We start from the raw sequence: 25,846 nt of genomic DNA on the forward strand, positions 1-25,846 counted from the left end.
CTGCACTTTTTCTGCCATCTGTTATTTTTTTTTCCATCGTGTGTTTTAATCTGTTTACATCTGGGAACATACTGTCTTTCTGATAATAGTCACACAGGACCAAGGTCTTTTCATGGGTCACCGTTTAATCCTCACGGTGGCTAAGGAGGGGGCCTCTGTGGTCATCTTCATTATATAGATGGAGACTTTGAGGCTTGGATTTCCATAACTTTGATTTAGTATAAGAGAAGTAGTTGTTTTCTTTTTGTTTCTTAATTGTTTTATTTCTGACCTATTTTGCACTAATGAAAAATTTCTTTTTTCTGCTATACAAAAGTAACACATACTCCTGACAGTGAACTTAGGAAGGAGGAACGGAGCATTAGTAACTAAATTGAGAGGCAGCACTGAGTGAGGGTTAGTCGCATGTGCCCTGGTTCAGACCACTTGGGTTCACATCCTAGCTCCACTGCTCAGTCATTCCTCACCTGTGAATTAGGGATAATCAGCACTACCTGACTCACAGGGCTGTCAAAACTTTACGCCAGTTACTACATGTGAGGCACTAAGGGTTAGTTAGCTTTTAGTGTACGCACATGTGCCTTATAAAAAGTGGGCTTGTGCCTTGTGTGGTGTTTTCTTCAAGTACTTAACAAGTTTTGTAGCAGGTAAGCTTTCTGAACTCCTACCTTTGAACAGAATAAATACATTTTCATAGTTGGTTGATAACTTGGCTAGGTGGGGAGACTGGAAACATTGTTACATTGCCTTCCTGCATCCACTATTGCCAAGTTCCATGTCTGAGTTTCTTTTTCAGGAGCCTATTTTTAAAAAATTTTTTTATAGTATCCACTACAAAGGAGTAAAGCGGTGAACTTTATTTATTTATTTTTGGCTGCATTGGGTCTTCATTGCTGCGTGGGCTTTCTCTAGTTGTGGCGAGTGGGGGCTACTCTTCGTTGCAGTGCATGGGCTTCTCATTGCAATAGCTTGTCTTTTTGCGGAGCACAGGCTTCTAGGCGAACAGGCTTCAGTAGTTGTGGCTCGTGGGCTCTAGAGTGCAGTCTCAGTAGTTGTGGTGCACAGGCTTACTTGCTCCGCAGCATGTGGGATCTTCCCGGACCAGGGCTCGAACCAGTGTCCCCTGCATTGACAGGCCCAGGGCTTGAACCCGTGGCCCCTGCATTGGCAGGCGGATTCTTAACCACTGCGCCACCGGGGAAGTCCCCAGGAGCCTTTATTACCTCTGAAACTTTCCAGGGCCTGATGTTTCTTGAGGGTATGACTTACTCTGGGCCTTTTTTCCTTTTCTCAGGCATTAGCTGGACAATTTTAGGGAGAGGACTTTCATTCTTTGGCACAGGGGACTTTGCTTCTGTTGTGAGTTTGATCACTTTCTCTGCTTCTGTTTTCTCTTTTTGGTGCTCCTGTGAATTGGATGTTGAATTTCCAGGTGTGATCCTCTGGGTCCCTTAGCTTTTCCCTCATAGTCCTGCCTTTTTGATCTTTTTTGTTACGTAGAAGATGTTCTTGGATTTATTTTGATAGTGACTTTTACTTTCTAAGAATACTTGGTTTGATATTTTTTAAGCTTGTCAAATGAGCCAGGTTTTCCATGCCTGGCTTCCCAGATCCTGTAGTTTAGTTGGGGATGGGCCCTTCTGGTCCAGAATGCTGACTTCAGCCCCTCTCGAACTCCCTGTCTAGTTGGTCATCTCATGGCTGTCCTCAGCTATGCCTGGCTTCCCGCTCTGAGCCTCTTAGGCTTACCTTCTCCAGAGCAGCTCTGTCCAGTAGAGCTTTATGTGATGATGGAATGTTCTAGATCTGAACTGTCTAGTAAGGTTACCACTAGACACTTATGGCTGTTGAACACTTAATATATGGCTAGTGTGACAGAACTGAGTTGTAACTTTTATTTGCTTTTAAATTTAAAAAATTAAATGTGGTTAATGGCTATGGTATTCACCACTCTAGAGAATAAACCTCTAGTCTTTCGGCAGGATGGGGAATAGGGGCTATGGGTTGGGAGACCTTAGACTACTACTCCTGTGTTCAGCCCCGCCTGCATCCTGCCCTGGGCTGTTCTTGGTGCCTGAGACCTCTGGGCTTGGGCTGTGCCTTGCTTCTGCTTGGTTCTGCAGGTCTGCTTCTTCCTGGGCTGCTCCTCAGTTACCACACGTCTCACTGCTGCTTTACCACCTCAAAGTCACTGCTGACATCTTTTGGCTATTGTTCTTTCTTCTCTTTTCCATTGTGGGTTTATATCTCTTTATTTCTTGGTCCCTGTTTTTCTGGGACTCGGGGGGAGGGTGCTGAGATAAGCATGTGGTTTAATCTGCCATGAGTAATCTGTTTTCCTGATCTTCTATTCTTGCTTATTTGCTGTGATATTCTTCCCAAATCACTCTCAGCCCAGTAGTTAGCTGTTCTTTTCTATTGCTTGAGTTCTCTTCTTTGGGTTCAGCTTTTCATGTTATTGGTTCTTTAAGACAAAATGGATGTAGACAAGGGCTCTGCCACTTATTTTTTATAAGTTGGAGAGTTTCCAGCTAGACCTTTCCTGAACAGGACTTTGATCAGCAGCTCTGTGTAGACCAGTGTGGTGAGTTGATTGGCAAATTTTCTCTGAGAGAATAAGGGCATTGCTGGGAGTTTTCTGTTATATTGAGGACATTTCAGATGCCAGAATAAAGAAGACTTTTATCTTAGGAGCTCACTTCTCTCTCTGGAGAAGCCTTCACTTTCCCTAAACATTTGTTCAGAATTTTGCCCTGGTATAAAAGCTGCTCATGCTCCTGAGGTGAGTGTGGGGCAGGGGCAGATCAGACTCCTCCCCGCTTTGGGCCCCACTGCATTTGCTGACTCTGAGCTCAGAGCTCCATCATGGGCTCTCCTCTTCTGCATTCCAGGCAGGGTTTTTATACTGTGGGTTTCTCTGCCTCTGTAATCTGGAGCTGCGCCCTCCCTGTCTGCCTTCTCCCAGAAGTCTTTAAAACCTCTTTCTCTTCCCATTCTTGCCATTGTTCAGGAATTTTCCCTTTTTTACAACTGTATTCTTATTTTACTGGGTTCTCATGAGCAATTATCTCAGTTGAGCATTTTTTTTTCATGTGTTTGGCCACCTGTATGTCTTCTTTGGAAAAATGTCTATTTAGGTCTTCTGCCCATTTTTGGATTGGGTTGTTTGTTTTTTTGATATTGAGCTGCATGAGCTGTTTGTATATTTGGGAGATTAATCCTTTGTCCATTGCTTCGTTTGCAAATATTTTCTCCCATTCTGAGGGTTGTCTTTTCATCTTGTTTATGGTTTCCTTTGCTGTGCAAAAGCTTTTAAGTCCCATTTGTTTATTTTTGTTTTTATTTCTGTTACTCTAGGAAGTAGGTCAAAAAAGTTCTTGCTGTGATTTATGTCAAGGAGTGTTCTGCCTATGTTTTCCTCTAAGAGTTTTATAGTGTCTGGCCTTACATTTAGGTCTTTAATCCATTTTGAGTTTATTTTTGTGTATGGTGTTAGGAAGTGTTCTAATTTCATTCTTTTACATGTAGCTGTCCAGTTTTCCCAGCACCAATTATCGAAGAGGCTGTCTTTTCTCCATTGTATATTCTGGCCTTCTTTGTCATAGATTAGGTGACCATTGGTGTGTGGTTTTTATCTCTGGGCTTTCTATCCTGTTCCGTTGATCTATATTTCTGTTTTTGTGTCAGTACCATATTGTCTCGATTACTGTAGCTTTGTAGTAGAGTCTGAAGTCAGGGAGCCTGATTCCTACAGCTCTTTTTTTTTTTTTTCTCAAGATTGCTTTTGCTATTCGAGGTCTTTTGTGTTTCCATACAAATTGTAAAATTTTTTGTTCTAGTTCTGTGAAGAATGCCGTTGGTAACTTGATAGGGAGTGCACTGAATCTGTAGATTGCTATGGGTAGTATAGTCATTTTCACAATATTGATTCTTCCAACCCAAGAACATTGTATATATCTCCATCTATTTGTTTCATCTTTGATATCTTTCATCAGTATCTTATAGTTTTCTGCATGCAGGTCTTTTGCCTCCTTAGGTAGGTTTATTCCTAGGTATTTTATTCTTTTTGTTGCAGTGGTGAATGGTATTGTTTCCTTAATTTGTCTTACTTTCTTTGTTGGTGTATAGGAATGATTCCTTTCCATAGCTTCAGCCCACTTTTTTGGTTTGATTTTTTTTTCACCGACTCTAAATTACTTATGCACACAGTGAACATGCAAGGCTTATTATAAAAAGTTCCTTCCTTGTTCTCCAGCAGCAGCTACTTTTGGCTGCTTTAGATGTTTCCTTTAGAGCTTACATCTAGATCATTAAATAATGTGCTTATAATACTTTTAGATTTTAGTTTAAGGTATTATTCATTGACTTATTACAATGATTTATATCTCTCTCTCCTTATCTCCCCCAGCCCACCTGCATGTACACATCTAGTCTCTTCCTTCCCTCTATCAGTGCAATATAGTTGAGCCAGTAGTCTTGGTTGGAATCATACTGTATCTACCTTACCATGAGCAACCTTCACAACGCAGCCATATCATTACTTTCACAACTTATTTTCTTTGGAGTTAGTTTTATTTCTTTTGTTGGCATTAATTTTCAGTGTACTTAACTTTCCTAACTAATTATATCTTCTCTCAGTATATTCAAATGCTAGACAAATTCTATCAATTTTTATCAAAGACTTTTTTAGCCTTCTGATCTACTTTATTCAGACTAGTTCCTGGCTTGGTCTGGTGCATAGCTTTTATCCTTGTAGCGACCTTTATCATCACTACAGGATGGCTTTTTCCCCACCTCTTTCTGGAAGCTTTTCAGTCTTCTGTTGCCTGGTAGTATTCTGAAATTTTATGATGTTTCCTGATGAAGTTCTGTTCTTAACCTATTTGATGGACTTTTTTAATCTGAAGATTTATGTCTTTCAATTTAAGAAAAATAGTTGGATTTCATTTCTTTTTTGTCTCTTTGTTTTTACATAATATGACTTTTTTCATATGAAATGTCCAAAATAGACAAATTCATAGCAACAAAGTGAATTTGTGGTTGCTGGGGGCCAAAAGTTGGGGCAGTGATCTTCCGTTTTCTCTTAAACTCTCATTGGGATTTAGACTTCCCTATCTGTTCTATGCCTTTTTTTTTTTTTTTTTTTACTTTCTAGGAAATTGCCTCAGCTTACTTTATTTTCAAGCACTTCTGAAATTTTTATTTCTAGTTCTTTTTTAAGAGTACATTCTTACTCTACCACCCTATTATTTTAATTTGTTTTTTATTTTATGCAAATTTTAAAGGTTACTTTACATTTACAGTTATTACAAAATCTTGGCTGTATTCACCATGTTGTACAATACATCCTTGAGCCTATCTTACACCCAGTAGTTTGTACCTCCCACTCTTCCACCCCTGTATTGCCCCTCCCCCTCCCCACTGGTAACCACTAGTTCTCTTATCTGTGAGTCTGCTTCTTTTTTGTTATATTCACTAGTTTGTTGTGTTTTTTAGAATCCACATATAAGTGATATCGTACAGTATTTGTCTCTCTGTCTGACTTATTTCACTTAGGCTAATGCCCTCCAAGTCCATTGATATTGCTGCAAATGGCAAAAAATTCATTTGTTTTTATGACTGAGTAGTATTCCACTGTTTGTGTGTGTGTGTGTGTTTATATATGTGTGTGTGTGTGTGTATATATATACACACACACACCACATCTTCTTTATCCATTCATCTGTTGATGGACACTTAGGTTGCTTCCATTGTAAATAATGCTGCTATGAACACTGGGGTACATATATCTTTTCGAATTAGTGTTTTTGTTTCTTTTGGATATATACTCAGGAGTGGAATTGCTGGGTTATATAGTAGTTTTATTTTTAATTTTTTTGAGAAACTCTATATGGTTTTCCACAGTGGTTGCACCAATTTACGTTTCCCACCAGCAGTGTACGAGTGTTCCCTTTTCTCTACATCCTCGCCTCTATATCCTAACATTTGTTATTTGTGTTCTTTCTGATGATAGCCATTCTAACAGGTGTGAGGTGAAATCTCATTGTGGTTTTGATTTGCATTTCCCTGTTGATTAGCAGTGTTGAACATCTTTTCATGTGCCTATTGGCCATCTGCATTTTTTCTTTGGAAAATATGTCTATTCGGTTCTTCTGCCCATTTTTTAATCTGGGTTTGGTTTTTTTGGATGTTGAGTTGTATAGGCTGTTTATATATGTTGGATATTAACCCCTTATTGGTCATATCATTTACAAATATCTTCTCCCATTCAGTAAGCTGTCTTTCATTTTATTGATGGTTTCCTTTGCTGTGCAAAAAGCTGTTAAGTTTAATTAGGTCCCACTTGTTTATTTTTGCTTTTATTTCCTTTAGGAGATGGATCAAAAAAAAATATTGCTATGATTTTATGTCCAAGAGTGTTCTCACTAGCATCCTATTCTTGTTTCATGAGTGTGAGTTCTTCTTACCTCTGTGAAGGTAATGAAGTTTTCATTTGTCATTTTATTTTTCTGTTCAGATAGACTTTTGCATTTGTTATCTTGATCTCTGACTTTTTAAATTAGATTTCTTCAAATATATTAAAGTTAGTAAAAAGCTGCTTGAAACTCATACAGGAAAGTGGGACTTGTCACTTGTGGCCTTTGCTGAAGGGGAACCTTGCCATGGTATTGTTTGAGGAACCTCTAATGTAAGTATCTTTAGTCTTGTCTTTGTTCTGGTCAGAGTCCATAAAGAGGCTCTTACAGTTAGCTGCCTGAAGAGAGTATAAGCCTAGTGAGAGAAGACCACTGAATGGAAAAGGTGATGGGTCTCAAGCTTTAGTATATAAAACTTGATTAAATCCTGTGCTGCTTGCTATCAGTTTTAATCTCTGCCTAACTTCCAAGAGGTACAGGGTTGACTACATGGAATGTGAAAAGAATCTGGAGGTCAAATTCCTTCTTAAACTGAGTTTCAGGCATCTCTATTTTAAGTCCCACTTGTACCCCCAATTATAGAGATTTTTGGTGCCACCAATTTGAGTTTTTTGAGAGGTTCTATGAAATCATGTTGATTCCATTTTCTACACTGTGGCTGATCATTCAGTTTTTCTAGGCTCTGAATTACTCTTTTATTCTAGGTTCCAAACTTTGTTACTATCATATCCTTTTTTTTCCTCCTTCTCCTTGATGGCTGCATGAGCCTTCTGAAAATTTTGTTTACTTTTGTATTTTAATATTTCAGGAGGGAGCAGATGTGAATGTATGTGTTCAGTCTGACATAGTTAACCTGGAAGTCTTTTTCTTATCCATATATAACAATTCTTTTAAAATTATGAAGACTAACCCTTTGTCATGAGTTCTAAGGTTTCTTTTTATTGTCCATCACTTCTCTAAGTTTTTTTCTGCTATGTTGACATCCTTTAATTGTATGTAGTCGTTTTTCCCAATCATTATCCTTATGGTTTCTAGATTTGTTGTTTTCTTTTTTTAAAGCATCTCCCTCACATTGAAGTTAAACAGATAAAGCATAAAACATTAGAACTTCTTCTGAATCCTCATTGTGCAGTGGTCAAGAGTTTCTAACTTTATTAGTGAAAAACTGGATACATCTCAGATGTCCAACAACAATAGGCTAGTTGATTAAATTATGTTTATACAAAGGAGTACTTAGCAGCTGTAAAAAGGGGATGAGGAATTTTTTATGTACTGCTATAGAATTATCATCAGAACATATAAAGTAAAAAACAAAACAGAAGAATGTTTATAGAATGCTACCTTTTGTATAGTAGAAGGGAATATGAATAAATACAATTATATTTGCTTTTTCAAAAGGGAATGATAAAAGAATAAGCTGAAAAGTAATAGTTTTAGAGGAAGGGAAGAAGTATATGGATCGGGAGGTATAGATATGAGACATCTGGGATTATTCCTTGATTGTGCCTAGGTTTAACTTAGGAATCATGTATCTGTTTCATATACTAAATGTTAAAGTTAAAAAGTAGAATTAAAAAAAAATTCAAACAAATGGAAATAAGTGAACTTAACTACCAAACAGTCAAGTTAGTGATATACCCATGCAGAGAAAAGCAGTTCAGTCAGATTAGGTCACTTGAAGTATATTGCTTTAAGTATCATCTTTTAGTCCTACAGGTGCTCATATAATTGCCCAGTTTTCGAAAAAAGTTCTTGATGAAGATATTTCTATTTTTTCTGGATCGGAAATGTTTCCTGCGGTTAAAGGAGCTTTTACTTCTGTGTGTCGTCAAATATATGGTACATGTGAAGGCTTGCAGGTTTTAATTCCTTATAGTTTGCATGAATCTATAGCAAAGGCATGGAAGAAGGTAAGTATTTTCAAACTTCTTTTTTCTTCTCTTCAAATCTTTATTTCAAATATGGTTACTATTGTAATATCATACTACAGTTAAAATATTTTACTGGAACAAATGTGACTTCTTTAGCACCACAGTAGTCCAGGGGACATAATGCTTTCTTACTTGGCACAAGATGACTTCAGTACATCCTCTCCCCATAGCACAAAGCTCTATGATCTAACTGGGCACTACAAAGTCTTTTCTTCTGAAAGGAGAGCCTTGAATAAATTGTCTCTGCATAGACTGACCCTTTGGAAGTTATTTCTGAGCAATTTTTACAGATAGCTGGGTTTTTAGTGCATACACTGGAGATCATAATGTAGCAACAGTCAAATATAGTATATTTGACATATAGTATATGTCAGTATCTTCCCCCCACCCCATTTATATGCTTCATTTATGAAATACTTTACATTATATTTAAGAATCAAATAACTTAAAATTTGCAGATAATTTAATTTTTAATTACATTGAGTCAAATATAAAAATGTTGCATGAGAGCTTATGAATAACACTATCAGTAAAAAAAAAATGTAAATTTGTTATATTTTAGACAAGTTTGCTATCAGAAAGAATTCCTACTCCAGTACAGGGTTCTGATTCTGTTTCTTCGATAAGCCAGGAATCCCAGAACATGTAAGTAAATCTGTTTTTTCACATTTGCTGAAATAATTTCAAAATGAGAAATGTAATAGAATACTGTGGCAAAAACATTTTATAGGAAGCTAGATGTATATATATAATATATAGGATCAAGGAAAAGTACACCTAGGAGGAACTTTAGCCATCATATATACTTGTACCTTTTAAAAGAAGAAAAAATAGCAATATTTATTATACTTCAATCTGTATTTACATTTTGGGTTAGGAAATGTGACATGTTGTAGTGTTTCCAGAAAACTTGGAGAATTACCAAATACTAAAATTGGAAATTCAGTAGAAGTAGAATGTTTTCAAATGCCAGTGAAGTCCATTTACATTTAAACTATAACTTTCCAAAATGTGTGGGGTACATTTTAGTTAGATTTTGGCATTGGAGAATTATTTAAATCAGTATTTATAGTAATTTTTTAATTTAGATGTTTCCATGTTGTTTTCACATATATCAGTAGGATATGGAGTCAGATTAATAGGGAATATATGTATATTTTTTTGAAATTAAGATCTGGTGATGTGTTCCTGGAGTCTCTTTTTAATTGAGTGTCGGCATAATCTACAAAGATAATTAGAACTTTAAGTGATGTTTAGTTAAGAGAAATTTTAAAAGTCACCATTTTTCTTTAGGTAGGCATAGTTTAACTCAAAAAAAAAGGTCAAACAAAGCCTTTTACATTTCCTTAATGATGTAATCGTTCAACAAATAGTTAATTTTCTAAAAATCAGTTATAGTTTTTTTTTTTCTGATATAGTTGTGAAACTTAAATCAACTGCCATCTTTTTCTTTGCATGAGGGAGTGAGTAAAAATGTTGCTGCAATTCATTTTTCAGGTAATTTCTACATCTGTTTTCTTCAATCTATGATTTATCGTTTTCATTCATGCATTCATTTTCTACTCATTCATTCAGCCATTTATTGGACCAAGTACTTTGCTGAGTTCTGAGTATACCTATATACCTTAGAGAACTTATTGTGTAGTGTAAATTACAAATAAGTTAATACAGTGTGGCAATATAGCATGCTAAATTTATGATAGGGGTCATTCAGGGTCCTTTGGGAGCCAACTTGGGGAAATCTTTCCAGAAGAAGTTGTTATTAAACTAAGTTAAAATGGATACATGGATATTAACTGTCTAAAAAGGGGAGAACATTATTTTGGGTGGAAGAGATAGTGTGGTCAACAGACTAGCAGTGAGAGGGAACATAGTCAATGTATTTAACACGTTCTACTGTCAGTAATATTTTTAGATTCTGATGTTAAAGTCTGAGGGAACTAGTAAATTATATGTCACTCCTTCTCTCCTATGTTGTGAACCAATTAATAGAGATAAAGAAGTCAAGGAAATCAAAACACTGAATAACATAGGCTTCCCAAGATCAGAAGAATTAGACAGATTTACCCTTCTTTCACTATCAGCAGTGGATAGGCTTCCATCACCCCCAGAGGCAGAGCTTACAAAGATCAAACTTAACTACATAGTAGAACCAAGCAGACTGTGTGCTTCCTACAGGTAGCTGGGTCACAAAGAAGTGGTGGACTGGAAGAGAGGCATTGCCTAGCCAGTCATGCTTAGGTCATCCTACAAATCTCCTGAGTCCCTTCTTCAGTGGGGAGGAGTGAGTGATTAGGTGGAGAGAGGCAAGCAGTGTTAAACTGGGTGGGGAATGTGCTCCATGTGTAAACTTGATGCTAGAGGAAAAGGAGGTTCCTTCAGTATCTGATATTACTGTCTTAGAAACAAAGGTTTAATCATTTTTGATAAAATAGAACGGTTTTCATTTTTGTCATCAAAATCAAATGATCTCATGGAGTTGTTGAGTATCTTCTGCATTGATTGAAAAGTTGGTATGAGATGGGCATTATTTGTTCCATCGTAGTTTGGTAAAACTTGAGCATAAAATCATTTTGGCCAGTTAACTAGACTAGCTTGTCTCCAGCATGTAGCAGGTGCTTGATAGCGTGGTTGAAATAGTGAATGAATAACACTTCTCCTACCACCAGGCACTGGTTTCTAAATAAGGACACTGATGGTAAGACTGAGATCTTAGTCTTACTGAGTAGGGTAAAATGAAGAGTAAGTTGTTAAAATCTATATTTTTGAGCCTCTGACAGACTAAGGCATTTTGATATTATTTTCTGACAGTGTATGTTGGAGATTTCCTTTCCATCCTTTCATTTATTGGTGCTTACAATACTATAGAGAAGGTAGAAGCCGCTGTGTAGTCATCGTAGGTTATGTCTTAAATCTAGACTTTCAAATGCAACCCCAGATGAAATTTCTACGAGGCTAGTTTGATATCGGTGATTGCAGTGACTGCAAATTACTTAGGGACCATCCTTAGGGTGACGGTAGAGAAGAATGTAATCACAAAAAAGCTAATGATGCCCAACCTGCCCCAACCAATTACCAAGGGACCTTTGGTAAAACTAGAGGTTGAAGTAATGGGGGAATCTTTGATCTGCAAAAACAGCCTATGATCCCAAAGAAATAAACACCTAAAACTTAATTGCCATGAGGGTGTCTATACTATACACTCTATAATATCTAACCATTCAAAAAATGGAGTTCTCATAGCTAATAAAGCAGTGTGATCATTGCCTATTGTCCTAGGGGGGAGGGTTCTCCAAGGACGATAAACAAATTCAGTAGCTTAGATCTTCCTTCTGTTTTGAAACATTGAGTGTCTTCACTATAATTTGAAGGGAGAATTAAATGCTAGGTTAATAGGAGAAACGATAAACTAAAGTATATTAACTTTCTCAGAATTATATGATACAACCTGTAAGTTTTTTGCCTGTGTTTTTACTTGGGGGAAGTTGGCGTAGACTTTTTAAAAACAATTTCTTTAATGGCTAATAGTTCATTCAAGGTTTTTATTTCTGCTTGAATGACTTTTGCTATATTTTCTAAAAAACATTTTTTTAATCTGAATATTTACTTTTTTGGTGTTAATTTGTACAAAGTATTCTCGTGATGTTAAAAAAATTTCTTTAGCTGTAGTTATTTCTCATTTTTTGATTCTTAGTATTTTTTGCTGCCCCCCCCCCACCAATTTATTTGCATTAGTTTATGCAAAGACCAGTTTCTGATTTTGCTAATGTTCTCTTTCCCTCTCTATCTTCTCTCCTTCCCTCACTTTAGTAGTACAGGAAAGCAAGTGAAAGGGGATTGAGAATGGATATTAAAAGAAGGAATCTACATCAGCCATTCTAACTTTAAGACATTTTGATATGTAGCACTTTCATTATTAAGCTCTTATAAATATTGAGAAATTTCTATCTTGATTTTACTCTTTAAATCCATGAAATATTTGGAATACATTTAAGTTTCCAAACATAGTTGTTTTTTTTTTTTTACTACTATATTTTACTGTTGACTTCTAATTCATTTCTGTTCTTTTCAGAAAACATAGATTGTATGATATGTATCCTTTTAGGTTGGTTGAGATTTTGTGTTGTAGTACAGGGTCAATCAAAACAAAAATCTGTCCTTGCTTGAAAAGACTATTTTATGTTTTTTATTTGAAGTAGAGATATTCTAAGTTTTTAATATTTCCACCAATATTTTGTTTTGTCTGCATATGTATAATCATTCACTATAAAAGTTGATTTGTCCATTTCTCTTTGTAATTCTGGGGTTTTGTTTTACATACTTATATTTTATGCTATTAGGATCATAATTCACTGTTTCTTGGGCACTTTTTATTATATAGTATTTCATTACGCTTTGCCTTAAGTTTTATCCTGTATGTTACTAATATTGTAAATATACTTGGCTTTAGTTAGTATTTGCAGAGTACATGAGTTAAGAATGTGTCTGATTGCAGATAGCTCAGTAAGGCTTTCTTTTTTCTCATAAAGCAAGAAGTCTCATGGAATACTACCCAGGCATTGAGTTACTGATGTGGTTTGAGACCCAGCCTCCTTTTCTTTTTCATTATTAATGTTTTTGAGAGGTTTTTTTGCCCTCAAGTTTGCACAATGGCTAACCTCTAGACTCACAGCTGCTTTTGAAGAGGAAAAAAGGTTGTAGAGACAAATGGCTTCTTTTCATGATGCTTTGTCTTTTATTTAGGAAAGAAGTCTCTTCTTATTAACATTTTTTGTGAACATCTTACTGGATTTGCTGTATGGCCACTTCTTGCTGGATGGGAGTTGATGAAAAAGGAATTTAGATGGAGGTTGGGTCAGCCTGTTAACACAAAGTATAATTTTCATCCCTTTATTTCCTATCATTCAGAACAGTAAATTTTGAATTTTTATCCAGTCTGACAATCTCTATTTTTTACTAGATGAGTTGAAGTTTTTTACATTTTTGCAATGCTGATATTTGGGGCTTATATTTCTTATTTTGTACTTTCTATTTCTATTTTATTTTCTTTGCTTTTCTCCCTTTATTGCCTTATCTTAGATCAATAAATTTTATCCTGTTTTTCCCTTGGTTTTGACTTTATAAGTCACTGTTTTTCTTTTTTTAAGTGGTTGTTCCTAAATTCTCAATGTACATATTTAACCATATATTTTTCTAAGAAAGTATAAAGTAATTGGGTATTTATATCATGTTTTGAAAAGCGTTATGGAGTTTAGCATACTTTGACCAGTTGCTGCTCCTCTAAATACTCCATGACTCTGTCTTGTTATAGTTATCCAGAATTTTGGTTTTATATTTTTTAATCACCTGATTTATTTCTTCACACAGATATTAAATTTTTTGACATGTTTATTATTTTACGCCATTTGTTGAAACTTGTAGGCCGTTCTTTCTGATAGGCTCACTTTTTTCCCTAATAAGTTTCTAAATATAGTTATCCTTTAATTGTTCTTAAGGTTTGAGGGTAGTAAACTGTCCTTATCTTTCTGTGTCTGATAGTAGCTATTCTCCTTCCAGCCCACACAGACCACCCCGACCCTGTCCACAGCTTTTGAGGGCTCACATTCTCTCTCCTCTAAATGGTAGTTCTTCTGGGTATCAAAGTTTAATAGACAATCATTTCTTATTATTATTTGAGGCTTTACTACACTGTCTTCTAGAATAAGTAGTAACTGATAAACCTGTTAGTATAATCACTTTTATTTTATAGGTCATATCTTTTCTCTCTCATAGCTTTTAATTTCTTTTTTGGGATGTTTGCTATTTCTGTGTGACTTAAGTTTATCCTGCTTGGTACTTTTTTTTTTTTTAATTTTTATTTTATTTTGGAGTATAGTTGATTAACTCCTGCTTGGTACTTGGAATGTTCTTTTGATCGATAGACTGGACTGGCATCTTTCTTCAAATCTAGAAAATTCTTAGTATTTTTCAAATATTTCTTCTATTCTCTTGAAGATTTTACTAGATGTATTTGAAAACTTTTAGTATGTTCTGTCTCATCTGTTTTCTCAAACATTTATATCTTATCTAGCTACCATTCAATTCAATAATTCTTTGTGGCTGAGAGGTTTCCCATTTGCTTTTTTAAATTAATTAATTAATTAATTTGTTTTTGGTTGTGTTGGGTCTTTGTTGCTGCGTGCAGGCTTTCTCGTTGCGGCAAGTGGGGGCTCCTCTTCGTTGTGGTGCACGGGCTTCTCATTGCAGTGGCTTCTCTTGTTACGGAGCATGGGCTCTAGGTGTGCAGGCTTCAGTAGTTGTGGTATGCAGGCTCAGTAGTTGTGGCGCACGGGCTTAGTTGCTCTGCGGCATGTGAGATCTTCCCGGACCAGGGCTCAAACCCGTGTCCCCTGCATTGGCAGCCGGATTCTTATCCACTGCGCTACCAGGGAAGTCCCCTTATTTGCTTTTTAAGTGGGTTTTTAAACAAATACTTCCAAGATTTCCAATGGGTTCTTTTTTTTTTTAAATATCTACCTGTTTTTCATTTCTGCTTTTTGCTTCAGTTTTAATGGAAGATTAAAAAATTTCCTTTGAGTATCATAAATAAAGCTAATCATTATTTCTAAATTATTTCAGCTGGAATGGATTCATTTAACGAATGTTGATTCTGCTGGCTCTTAGCTTTAGATGTCTTTTGGAGTTTGATTGCAAGTCCATTTAAAAATGAGTCTTTTTTTCCTTCACTACTTTCCTCCCTTCTGCCCTCCCTCATTTCCCCCAGTTTCTATTTCTATATTCTTTCTTCCCTGTCCAGCAGTTTTATGTTTTTTTTCTTTTACTACCCCTATGTTTTAAATAAACATTGTATTGGCATTTTGAGGCTCCTGTCGGTGACGATGAGGATATTGCATATACTGTTAAAAGTTAGAAGATGAATTGATTATCTGCTCATTTCTAGAAATGAAGCTTTTTCTGTATCCTCAAGTCTCCCTAGGCTTATGGCTTGTCAAAAGCCCCAATTTTAGTCAGTTTTATACATATATAAGTATTTTGTTTATATTTTTTCTTTAGGTATATAAATTATGTATTTTAATTTTAGTTGAACATATATTATTTTTAGTAGTCTTACCCAGTCATGAATCTTAATCAGTGAGCTTACCGCTGGTCATACATCTCATATGCAACTCTTTGAGTCCGTTATAGCCTATTGGAGCCAAATTTGGTTTCCATTGCTTGCATTTGCCTGAGAACTAGTCCTACTTCTTTGTCCAAGGTATATTTATTTTGTGTTTGAACATGGTTATATCTTTGACCATTGCTGTGTGATCACTGATCGATATGTGTCAGCATATACTGATTGTTCCTTTTCTGATCAGAAAAGTTCTGGATTTCAAATCTCTTACCAGTTTCAAAACATACTTCTGAAACTTCCTTGGGCAAAAAAAGGCACACTTTCCCATGCTCTGTTTCACTGTACATATAAACATTTGATTTTGACCTATTTTAATATCCAGTTTTTTTTCTAGGCAAGTAGGAATATCCAGTAGGGTGGGTAGAAAATTTTCTCTTACTTCTGGTACTTCAGATGAAATGCTGATATCCTCTCCTGTGTTTCCAGATTGCTAGCTCTGACTCTCCTATTTACTGTGTGTCTTCTGAATGTTTCAAGTTGTTTTCTTTGTCTTTTCTTTTTCTCTGGAGAATGTTACTGGCCTTTTAGAAGTATTCTGAGAAAAAATGTTATTCTCCAAAAGTAAGACTAAGAACCAATGAAAATAAAGATAAAATGCCTGATATGCTTTAGAAAGTCAGAAGACAAATACTGTGACAGATCTTTAATGAAGAGAAAGTATAGAAATAATGGAAAGTTGGGGCTTGGGGAATCCAGGCACAGCAGAATTATAATAGGAAAACAGAATGAAATTAAGACCTGGTTGAGAGAATCTAGGTGTAATGAAAATGCTGACATGTGCGGTTAATATTTGATTCATTTAGTGAAGGAAAATTATTGGATAGAAGAAATAAGAAAAACAACTCACTGTCAAGGAAACCATGATGTTTATCTTATTTTTAAACATTTGAGTACTTTGCAGCTAATGTGTACTCTATAAATTTAATTGTTAGTAGTATTAAGCTGTTTTTTGTTTGTTTGTTTTTTCGTTTTGAGTATAATAAAGACGTTCATACCTTTCTTTTTACCTGTTTCAGTATGGCTTGGGAAGAGAATTTGTTAGACGATTTACTAAATTTTGCTGCCACTCCCAAAGGACTACAACTTCTTCAAAGAACAGGTGCCATCAATGAATGTGTGACATTTATGTTCAACCAATACGCAAAAGAATTACAGGTGCGAATTACCATCTGCCACAGGCAAAAGGAACTTTCCTTTCTGTAAAAGCCATTAAGAACATTATTCTGTTTTCTTTGTGTGAAGAAATTATTAAACCTCAATTAAAAAACCATGTAGCATTGTAATATTTAATGATATTTTTTCAGGAAAGCTTTAGAGAGTTGATGTTGGTATCTATGAGTATTTTACAGGCTGAAACAACTGGATGAAATTGAAAAACTCAGTGAATCATCTAGGTGTTTTATAAATATGATATCAAACATCTGGCTATACTGAAACTCGGTGGAATTCCAGGAGAAAAACCTTTTGAGTCTAAGTGTATGTGTCATTGAGAGTTTAGGGTTCACATTTTGGAAGAAATAAATATATTTGTAGAGGGGTTTTGTTATTGGTACTGTTAAATAAAATTTACTATAAATTTAGCCCTTTATCAGACAGAGATCATTGAGGTATATTCATCATTTTGCTGTTAAAGTAAATATCCCTAGACATCAGGGCTTCTTAGGATCATAGATATGCTTTTAAAAGTGTTTCCTTTATCTCTGGAAGCTATTGTTTCTTGATGTTCAGACTTCTTATTGTAGCCTAGCAGAAGGGGCTAGGGCCTCTTGGGGATCTTTTTTTATAAGAGCACTAATTCCATTCGTGAGCACTCTACCTTCACAACCTAATAGCCTCCCAAAGGCTCCACTTCTACCATTACTTCCAATGCTTAGGATTTCAACATAGGAATTTTGAGAGGAGATAGACATTTAGATTATAGCAAATATAGAAGGTTTTCAGGCTTTTAGTTTACATAAATTGTGTTTTGATCTGCTGGTGAGTTTGAATTTCTCCTTGTGTACTAGTTAACCATTTGGGTTTCCTTTTTTTTTTTTTTTCTTTCCATTTTTGAAAATATTCAAGCAACTGAAAGATATCTTTCTTTCTCATTCAGATTCTTGAGACCATGCAGACATAGCTTTTCACTGTTGTGATAATATACCTAAGACTAGATGTCATTTTTTTATATTCATAAATTTTAAAACAATCTGGTCTTCCTTTGTAATATACTGTTTGTCGTAATAGACTGTTTGTCTAAGTCTTGTTTCGTGAAGCCTCTCTAGCTTCTCTGAAGTTTTCCTCTGCCTTTCCTTTTTAGTATTTAGTGTTGATCTGGAAAACCCCTGTGGCTACTAATATCTGAATCAGCTGTGTCCTTTGGGATGGTTGATGAGTAAGGTGTTTTATCCATTGTCATGGAAGAAGGCAAGTGGGAAAAAAGATAGACATTTATCTTGCTGTACTTCTGTGTTATCCCACTGTGGAACTAATGGATGATAAATTAAGGAAAATGGAAAATAAGAGTAATAAAAATGGAAAAGGAAGGCAAATTTATAGAGATGAGCAGCAAAAAAATTTAAGAAATAAACCTAATTCTTTCCCATGGTCTTTTAGTCGTTCCCCCCCCCCCACACCTTTTTTTTTTTGCCCTTAAAATGGAATGTATAGTTTATATTTTTAAAATTTGATAAAAACATATCCTTATCCTTTTAATGAAATGTTGAAAAATACAAATTCTAAATGGTTAGCTCTGTTTAGAAGTCAAACACTTTGTCTAAGATCAGGCTGACCTATAAAGTCTGAGGAAGGAGGAATATTTTCTAACGTCTTTGTTATTTTCTTATTCTGATTTCTGCTAAGAGATACTTCTGAACTGTACCATGAATACATGAATGATATTCTTTGTGGAATAACAAATTATTTAAGGTTTTCTACAATGTTGTTTAGAAACCTGTATATTAAATGAAGATTGTGTGTGTGCGTGTGCGTGTATATAACTTCCTTCTTTAGGAAAAAAAATCACATTGCCTCTAAAACTGTCATTTTTAAGAAGATACCATTATTCTTTTTAAAGTTGTTTATTTGAAAGCCCAGTTAAAAAACTGGCAGTCAATACAGATTAATTAATGAGAATTTATTATCGAAGAACCAGCCTAAAGAATAAAATAGTAAGATAACAGAAATTAGAATTGGAAGGAGTTTCTCTTCATCTGGTCCAAAGTCCCTTATTTTATATATAAAGAGACTTAGAGACATAGTGACTTGATTATGGTCATGAAGCAACATAGTTTTAGGGCTGGTTCCAGAACCTAGATCTCTGAAACAAGATTACCAAAAATACTACATTAGTATTAACTCACTGATTGTTATAGTTTGAGTTTTTTCTGCTCTTGTTATCTTTCCTTGAAAGACTGTCCAGCATTTTAATAAAGAAATCAGTAACTCTACGTGTAACATGTGAATAAACTATGAGCATTCTGTGTTTTCCTGCTTCTCATTATTCCTTATTTATGTTAGGTCAGCAGGCGTAAAAAGTTTGGCTATGGAGTTCTGGTTACACAAGTGGCATCAACAGCGGCAGGTGCAATAGCACTACAAAGTTCAGGTAAGTTCTTTAAAATTATAACTTAAATAAAATGAGCGAGTCTATACAAAATTTTACTGCCATGATCAAGTATCAGGTATTTCACTCTAAAGTTCTTTTTCCCAAGTTAGGCCTTAGGTAAAAGAATGTTGCTGGGATTTCCTTTTTACCTTTTCTCTTCCATGAAATCCCACTAGGAATTTTTTTTTTCTCTGTAAAAATATATATAAATTTTTTCTTTCCTCAGAACAATGGTGCATAATGACCTAAACTGAGATATACTTGATGGCTTTAAGAAGCCTTCATCTTATAAATCAAAAGTTTGTCATCCTCTCTTGGTATAATTTCATCTGATGGGATTTAATGCTCAGTTTCAGTGAATTATATATAAGTCAAGATTTCCAGTCATAATAGTTATCACACATACATGCCATTTTCTTATTCCTTTTTCTCTTCCTTTCTTGAAAGATTCTCTCTCACCCACTTAATTTTCACCGCTATTTTTGGAGTTTGTAGTTGGCATGTATTGAATATTATCTACTACAGATTGGATTTTTAAGACATTCTAACATTGGGAGATTTAATGTATATTAAGATTATCTGAACCCTGAACCAGAGACAAGATGTAATCTCTAATAGAGATGCTGTGATTATATTTAAGTCTTAGAAGAATCATAATATCAGTGGTCACTATTGATTCTCTCCTCAAATGTAAATATTTTTCTATAGTGTATCTTAAATATTTTTTGGCTGGACTAATTTGGAATACTTATGAAACACGTTTCTTGCAGAAGCTGTCCTAAGCTGAGCCACTTACTCTTTTACTTAAAATAAAATCCAATTTATTTATAGTACTGAGGGACACATTAATGGAAGCATTTGAAGACTGGATTCAATCCTAGATTTTCTTGTTGCTCAAGTCATTAAGCTTCTAAACCTCATAGTATCCAACTTTTCTTGAGAGGATTAAATGCAGTTTTTCATAGGACAAAGGAAGGAAGACTAACACTGTTCGAGTTCCTCTGATGTCTTGGTACTATATTAGGACCTCTGTGTATATCGTCCCATTTATACTTTAATGGCAACCCTCAAATGCAACACTTTTTCAGCTTTCAAATCGGCAACTGATGCTCTTAGAAGTCAAAAGATTCAAGGACATATAACTAACAAGCTGGCAGATTTGTAACTTGAACACTGCTATTTTCGATTTCAGAGCCTATATGTTTTCCATTATACCAGAGGACCCTTTCTGCTCTAATGTGTTATTACGAACTTACTGATTTATGATTAGGTGTTCTGTTTTGCACCTTTCCATATGCTTTCATTCCTCATAAAGGAATTTGATAATCGGGCTTAATAATCACTTTCATTTAGATTTATAGTATCTGACTCAGGAGAATTTAAAGACTGTATAGAGCCAGAAGTTGTATGAAGTGGAGAATTGTTCTAAGCATAAGGAAATACAAAAAAATTGTCACATTAAAGAAAGGGAACACACACTCTTTGGATGCTTACTGTGCCTCTGGGATACCTCCTTCCTTACACACATACACCCCAGCTTTCAGGCTGCATTTCACTGTTAGCTTATTTGCTGAGTAACATGTAAACCTTATTTTTTTCAGGAAAACGTGCTCAGAGAGGTTATTGGCTAAAGGATAAAAACTGGGGCTCAAAATTCTGTCCTCTAGGGAAATAGTCTTTGAGAGTTTAGGCATTCCATAGTTATATGATAATGAGGCATCATAAATGTATATTAACAATAGCAGATATAATTTCTACCAAGGTTAGAGGTTATTTCTTGTACAGGTTACAAGTATGTCTTCTGTCAGTGTGGACCAGTCTTGTCAGAAGGATAATTATGTCTTTCCTCCATAATCCAAAGAAGTAGTATATTATAAATATGATGTAAAATTCTTCTTAGGGTTTATTAATGCACTTTTAACTGAATTATGGGCTAATCTGGAATATGGAAGAGATGATGTTAGAGTAACCCATCCCAAATCTACTCCAGTGGACCCTATTGACCAAAGCTGTCAAAAGGTAAGAAATGATTTAACTAACAATGTATAGATTTGAAATATCTCTCTCAAATTACTTCATCCAGACCTTAATCTCTACTCAGTTACAACCAGCAGCCTTTCCTAATTTTTTTCCTTCCTTTCTTTTATTTCTAAATTTTTATTTTTAAAATAAACTTAGTAAAAGACAAATACCAGTGTTCCCTGGGAATTGTCTTGCAAGACGTTTTTCTTTTAGGATATTCCTACTATAATTTTTCTCAGTTAATAAACTACACACCAGACATACTAAAAAAGCAAAACAACAAATGCCGACTCAAAGGAAGTAGAAAAGAACAAACAAACCCAAATTTAATAGTAGGAAAGAAATAATAAAAATCAAAGCAGAAATAGAGACTAAAAAACCAATAGAAAAGATCAGTGAAACTAAGAGCTGGTTTTTTGAAGAGATAAATAAAATTGATAAACCTTTAGCCAGACTTCTCAAGAAAAGAGAGGAGCCAAATAAATTGGAAATGAAAAAGAAGTTACAGTCAATACCACAGAAATCATGGTGTTACTATGAACAATTACATGCCAATAAAGTGCACATCCTAGAAGAAATTGTATATTTCTAGGAATGTATACATCTCCCAAGACTGAATCAGGAAGAAATACAAAATATGAACAGACAGATGACCAGTAACGAAATTGAATCAATTTTTAAAAACTCCCAACAAACAAAAGTCCAGGATCAGATGGCTTCACAGGTGAATTATACCAAACATTTAAAGAGTTAATGCTTTTCTTTCTCAAACTATTACAAGTTTGAGAGGAAGGAATGCATCAGAATTCAGTCTATGTGGCTGGCATCACCCTGATTCCACAATAAAAGACTGTGAAAAAAATAAAAATACAGGCCAATATCACTGAATGTAGTTGCAGAAATCCTCAATAAAATACTAGCAAATCAAATTCAACCATACGTTAAAAGGATCACCATGATCAAGTGGATTTATCCCAGGGATGCAGGGATGGTTCACTATCTGCAAATCAGTTGTTGTGATGTACCACATTAACAATTGAAGAATAAAAATCATATGATCATCTCAATAGATGCAGAAAAAGCGTTTGACAAAATTCAACATTCATTTGTGAAACTCTCAACATTCACTGATGTATGAATGGATAAAGAAGATGTGGTATAGGTATAGAATGAAATATTACTCAGCCATACAATAGAATGAAATCTTGCCATTTATGACAACATGGATGAACCTAGAGAGTATTATGGTAAGTGAAATAAGTCAGATGGAGAAAGACAAATACCATATGATTTCACTTTTTTTTTTTTTTTGTATTGTAAGTTCTGGAATTTATTGTAAAATGAGATTTTTATAACTATCCACAAAACTTTATGTTTAAGGTTTTTCCTATATGTTGCTTTATTCAAAAAAATTTTTGAAGTTAAAATTAATATGAATAGTATTTGGTCAAATATGAACAACTACAGCAACAAGGCTGCACTGTCGATGAATGTGAATATGTGAAGAAAAAACATCATTTACTAATTTGTAGAAGATAAAAAAGTTAACATATGATTTCACTTATACGTGGAATCTAAAAAATGAAGCAAATGAACAAACATAACAGTCATAGATTCACAATAGACCGGTGGTTGCCAGAAAGAAGTGCAGTGGGGGAATGAGTGAAATAGGTGATGGAAATTAAGAGATACAAATTTTCAGTATAAAATAAATGAGTCAACGTGATGAAATGTATAGTGGTGAATATAGTCAATAATAGTGTAATATCTTTATGGTGGTAAAGATGGTCAAAATGTACAAAGTTTCAGTTATAAGTAAGTAGTAGGGATGTAATGTACAATATGATTAATATAATTACCACTGCTTTATGTTATATGAAAATTGTTGAGTAAATCCTAAGAAATCTCATCACAAGGAAATTTTTTTTTTCTATTTAATGTTGTATCTATATGAGATGATGGGTGTTCACTAAACTTATGGTCATCATTTCCTGATGTATGTAAGTCAAATCATTATGCTGTACCCCTTAAACTTATGCAGTGTTATATATCAGTTATCTCAAACTGGAAGTAAAAAAACAAAGCTGAAACAAAAACCAACCAACCAAAACTAAGAAAGCTTTGAACACTTAGACTCGAATCTAATAGAAAATTGTCATGATTATTTGAAGGAGGGGGTGGGCAGAACATGCTATAGTATATAGCATATAGTATATAGTAATGTGGCAAAAAAAAAATTCTTAGGCACTCAGTGGTTTATTATAATTTAATGACTTTTATATATTTAATATGTTCACCAATTTTCACTAAAATGCTTCCTGACTTTGACTTTATGGTGGCTTAGGAAGTTTTCATTCAAAGGGTATCATAAAATTTTTTAAAAATCAGAATTTCTGCTTTTCTGCTTTCTGTAATAGTAGACTAGTTTCCTCCAGGAGAAAACACTTAAAACTCAGGAAAAATAAGCCAACTGGAATATCTAAAAATAGGCAAAAAATGGAGAGAAGTCAATATGCGGATGAAGAGAATGTTACTGCTAGAGATTCTGGATTTAACAGATTTACACCTGAGGGCAAGTACCAGTTGATGCTCCAGAGATAGAAATCCATACTGTAACAAGCCTGAAAAACCAGAACACAAAGCTTAGGGCTACACAACAACTGGAATATGGAAGGAGGGGCACATATCAGGCCCTCCAAACTCTGTGTATGTACTCTGTCCAAATATGTGACTGTCCCTCAAACTATATACTTGAATTTAACAGATCTCACCTACCACAAGGGGTCAGAATTTAGAATTTGAGTTCAATCATGTTAACTACTAAATTAAAATCAGCACTCCTTGGGTAGAATATAACAAAATCCAGCATCTCCACAACATATCCTTACAATATATGGAATATAATCCAAAATTACTAGACATACGATGAATAAAAGAAATGTTGCTGGGAAGAGGCAACTGATAGAGCTTGACTGTGAAATGTAGAAGTTGGAATTATTTGCCAAGAATTTTAAAGCAATTATCATAAATAGCATGTAAAAGAAAATATGCTTGTAATGAATGAACAAATTAGAAATCTTAGTACAGAAACTATATAAGAACCAGATTGACATTCTAGAACTAAAGTTATCTGAGATAGTTTTCTAGGTGGGTTTAACATAAGGTTTAAAGATGACAGAAGAAATAATGTCATCTCAATTCAATGAACGTGAGGTAAATCAATAGAAATTAGAGTCCAAAAAGCAGAGAAAAAAATTAGGAAAAAGTTGTGTTTTGTGAGACCTTATCAAAAGGATTAAGATATGTGTGATTGGGGCTTCCCTGGTGGCGCAGTGGTTGAGAATCTGCCTACCAATGCAGGGGACACGGGTTCGAGCCCTGGTCTGGGAGGATCCCACATGCCACGGAGCAACTAGGCCCGTGAGCCACAATTGCTGAGCCTGCGCGTCTGGAGCCTGTGCTCCGTAACAAGAGAGGCCGCGATAGAGGCCTGCGCACCGCGATGAAGAGTGGCCCCCACTTGCCGCAACTGGAGAAAGCCCTCGCACAGAAACGAAGACCCAACACAGCCATAAATAAATAAATAAATAAATAATTAAAAAAAAAAAAAAGATATGTGTGATTGGAACACCAGGAATATGAGAGAATGGAGCAGAAAGTTTTTTGAATAAATAATAGCTGAAAACTTCCAAATTTATTGAAAGATATAAATTTATAGGTCAAAAAAACTTAGTAAATCCCAAGGAAGAACATGCAAAGAAGGAAAATAAAAATACAAAGAAACCACAGAAAGGCTCACCGTAGACACATAAACTGCTGAAAACTAAAGCTAAAGAGGAAATCTTGAAAGAAGCCATAGAAAGTCACACATTACATACAGGGGAACAGCAGAAAACTTTGCTAGTATCTCATTCGAAACTGCACACCAGAAGTCAACGAAACAACTTTTATGTGTTGGGAAGGGAAAACAAAAGTCCACCTAGATTTCTATATCCAGCAAAAATATTCTTAAATAATAAAAGCAAAATAAATTTAAAATAAAAGCTAAGAAAATATTTTACAGCAAACCTGCATTTTAGATAAAACTAAAGGAATTTCTTTAGGTTGAAGGAAAATACCTGATACATATTTGGGTTTTTAGGATTAAAAGAAGAAATTTCAAATAGTTATATACTCAGTCACCTGTTGTTTTTCTCAATTTCTTGTAAGTACATGTGACTCTTTAAAAGAAAACTGATATATAGTTGGATTTATTTTCTACTTAAAGGTAACATACAACAGCTATACCATACAGGACAAACAAATTATCAAATGTTATACAAATCTGTATGGGTACAGGATTCTTAAATTTTACGTAAAGTGGTACAATACTAATTCTTAATCCCTAGGAAATATTTCTAATTCAAGTTTAGTGTTACAGGGATTTTATTTAACTTCTTTGACTTTGAATTAGAAATGTCAATATAAGCTAATAATTAACTTTTCTCCTTAAAAAAAATTGTATATTCCCCTAAACAATGTGCTGAAAAATCTAGAAATAACTCATTGTGGTAAACAGTCTGAGTGCCCAGCTTGTATATCTAGATATTATTCTTCCCTAGGGATTCTGTTTTCTTTTGGGATTTAATTTAATTGTGATTTAAATTTTAGGAAACAGTGATGTAGCTTCAGTATATAATAAGGTACATTTAAAAGTTTCAGTCCAGTTCCTCCCTCC

General features: G+C 34.7%; 1 protein-coding gene across 2 annotated transcripts in view; it reads left to right on the forward strand.

Annotated features, from left to right (window-relative positions):
* The window catches only part of TBC1D32 (TBC1 domain family member 32), a 185,970-nt gene that overhangs the window by 58,478 nt on the left and 101,646 nt on the right, over positions 1-25,846 (forward strand). For both annotated transcript variants that reach the window (XM_059941965.1, XM_059941966.1), the window contains 5 exons: positions 8,125-8,326; positions 8,910-8,992; positions 16,538-16,676; positions 19,020-19,107; positions 21,008-21,126. In XM_059941965.1, the coding sequence (XP_059797948.1) occupies positions 8,125-8,326; positions 8,910-8,992; positions 16,538-16,676; positions 19,020-19,107; positions 21,008-21,126 (631 nt within the window). The remainder of the gene's footprint in view (positions 1-8,124; positions 8,327-8,909; positions 8,993-16,537; positions 16,677-19,019; positions 19,108-21,007; positions 21,127-25,846) is intronic.

The sequence above is a fragment of the Balaenoptera ricei genome, chromosome 12 (genome assembly GCF_028023285.1).
Source record: "Balaenoptera ricei isolate mBalRic1 chromosome 12, mBalRic1.hap2, whole genome shotgun sequence".
NCBI classification, from domain to species: domain Eukaryota; kingdom Metazoa; phylum Chordata; class Mammalia; order Artiodactyla; family Balaenopteridae; genus Balaenoptera; species Balaenoptera ricei.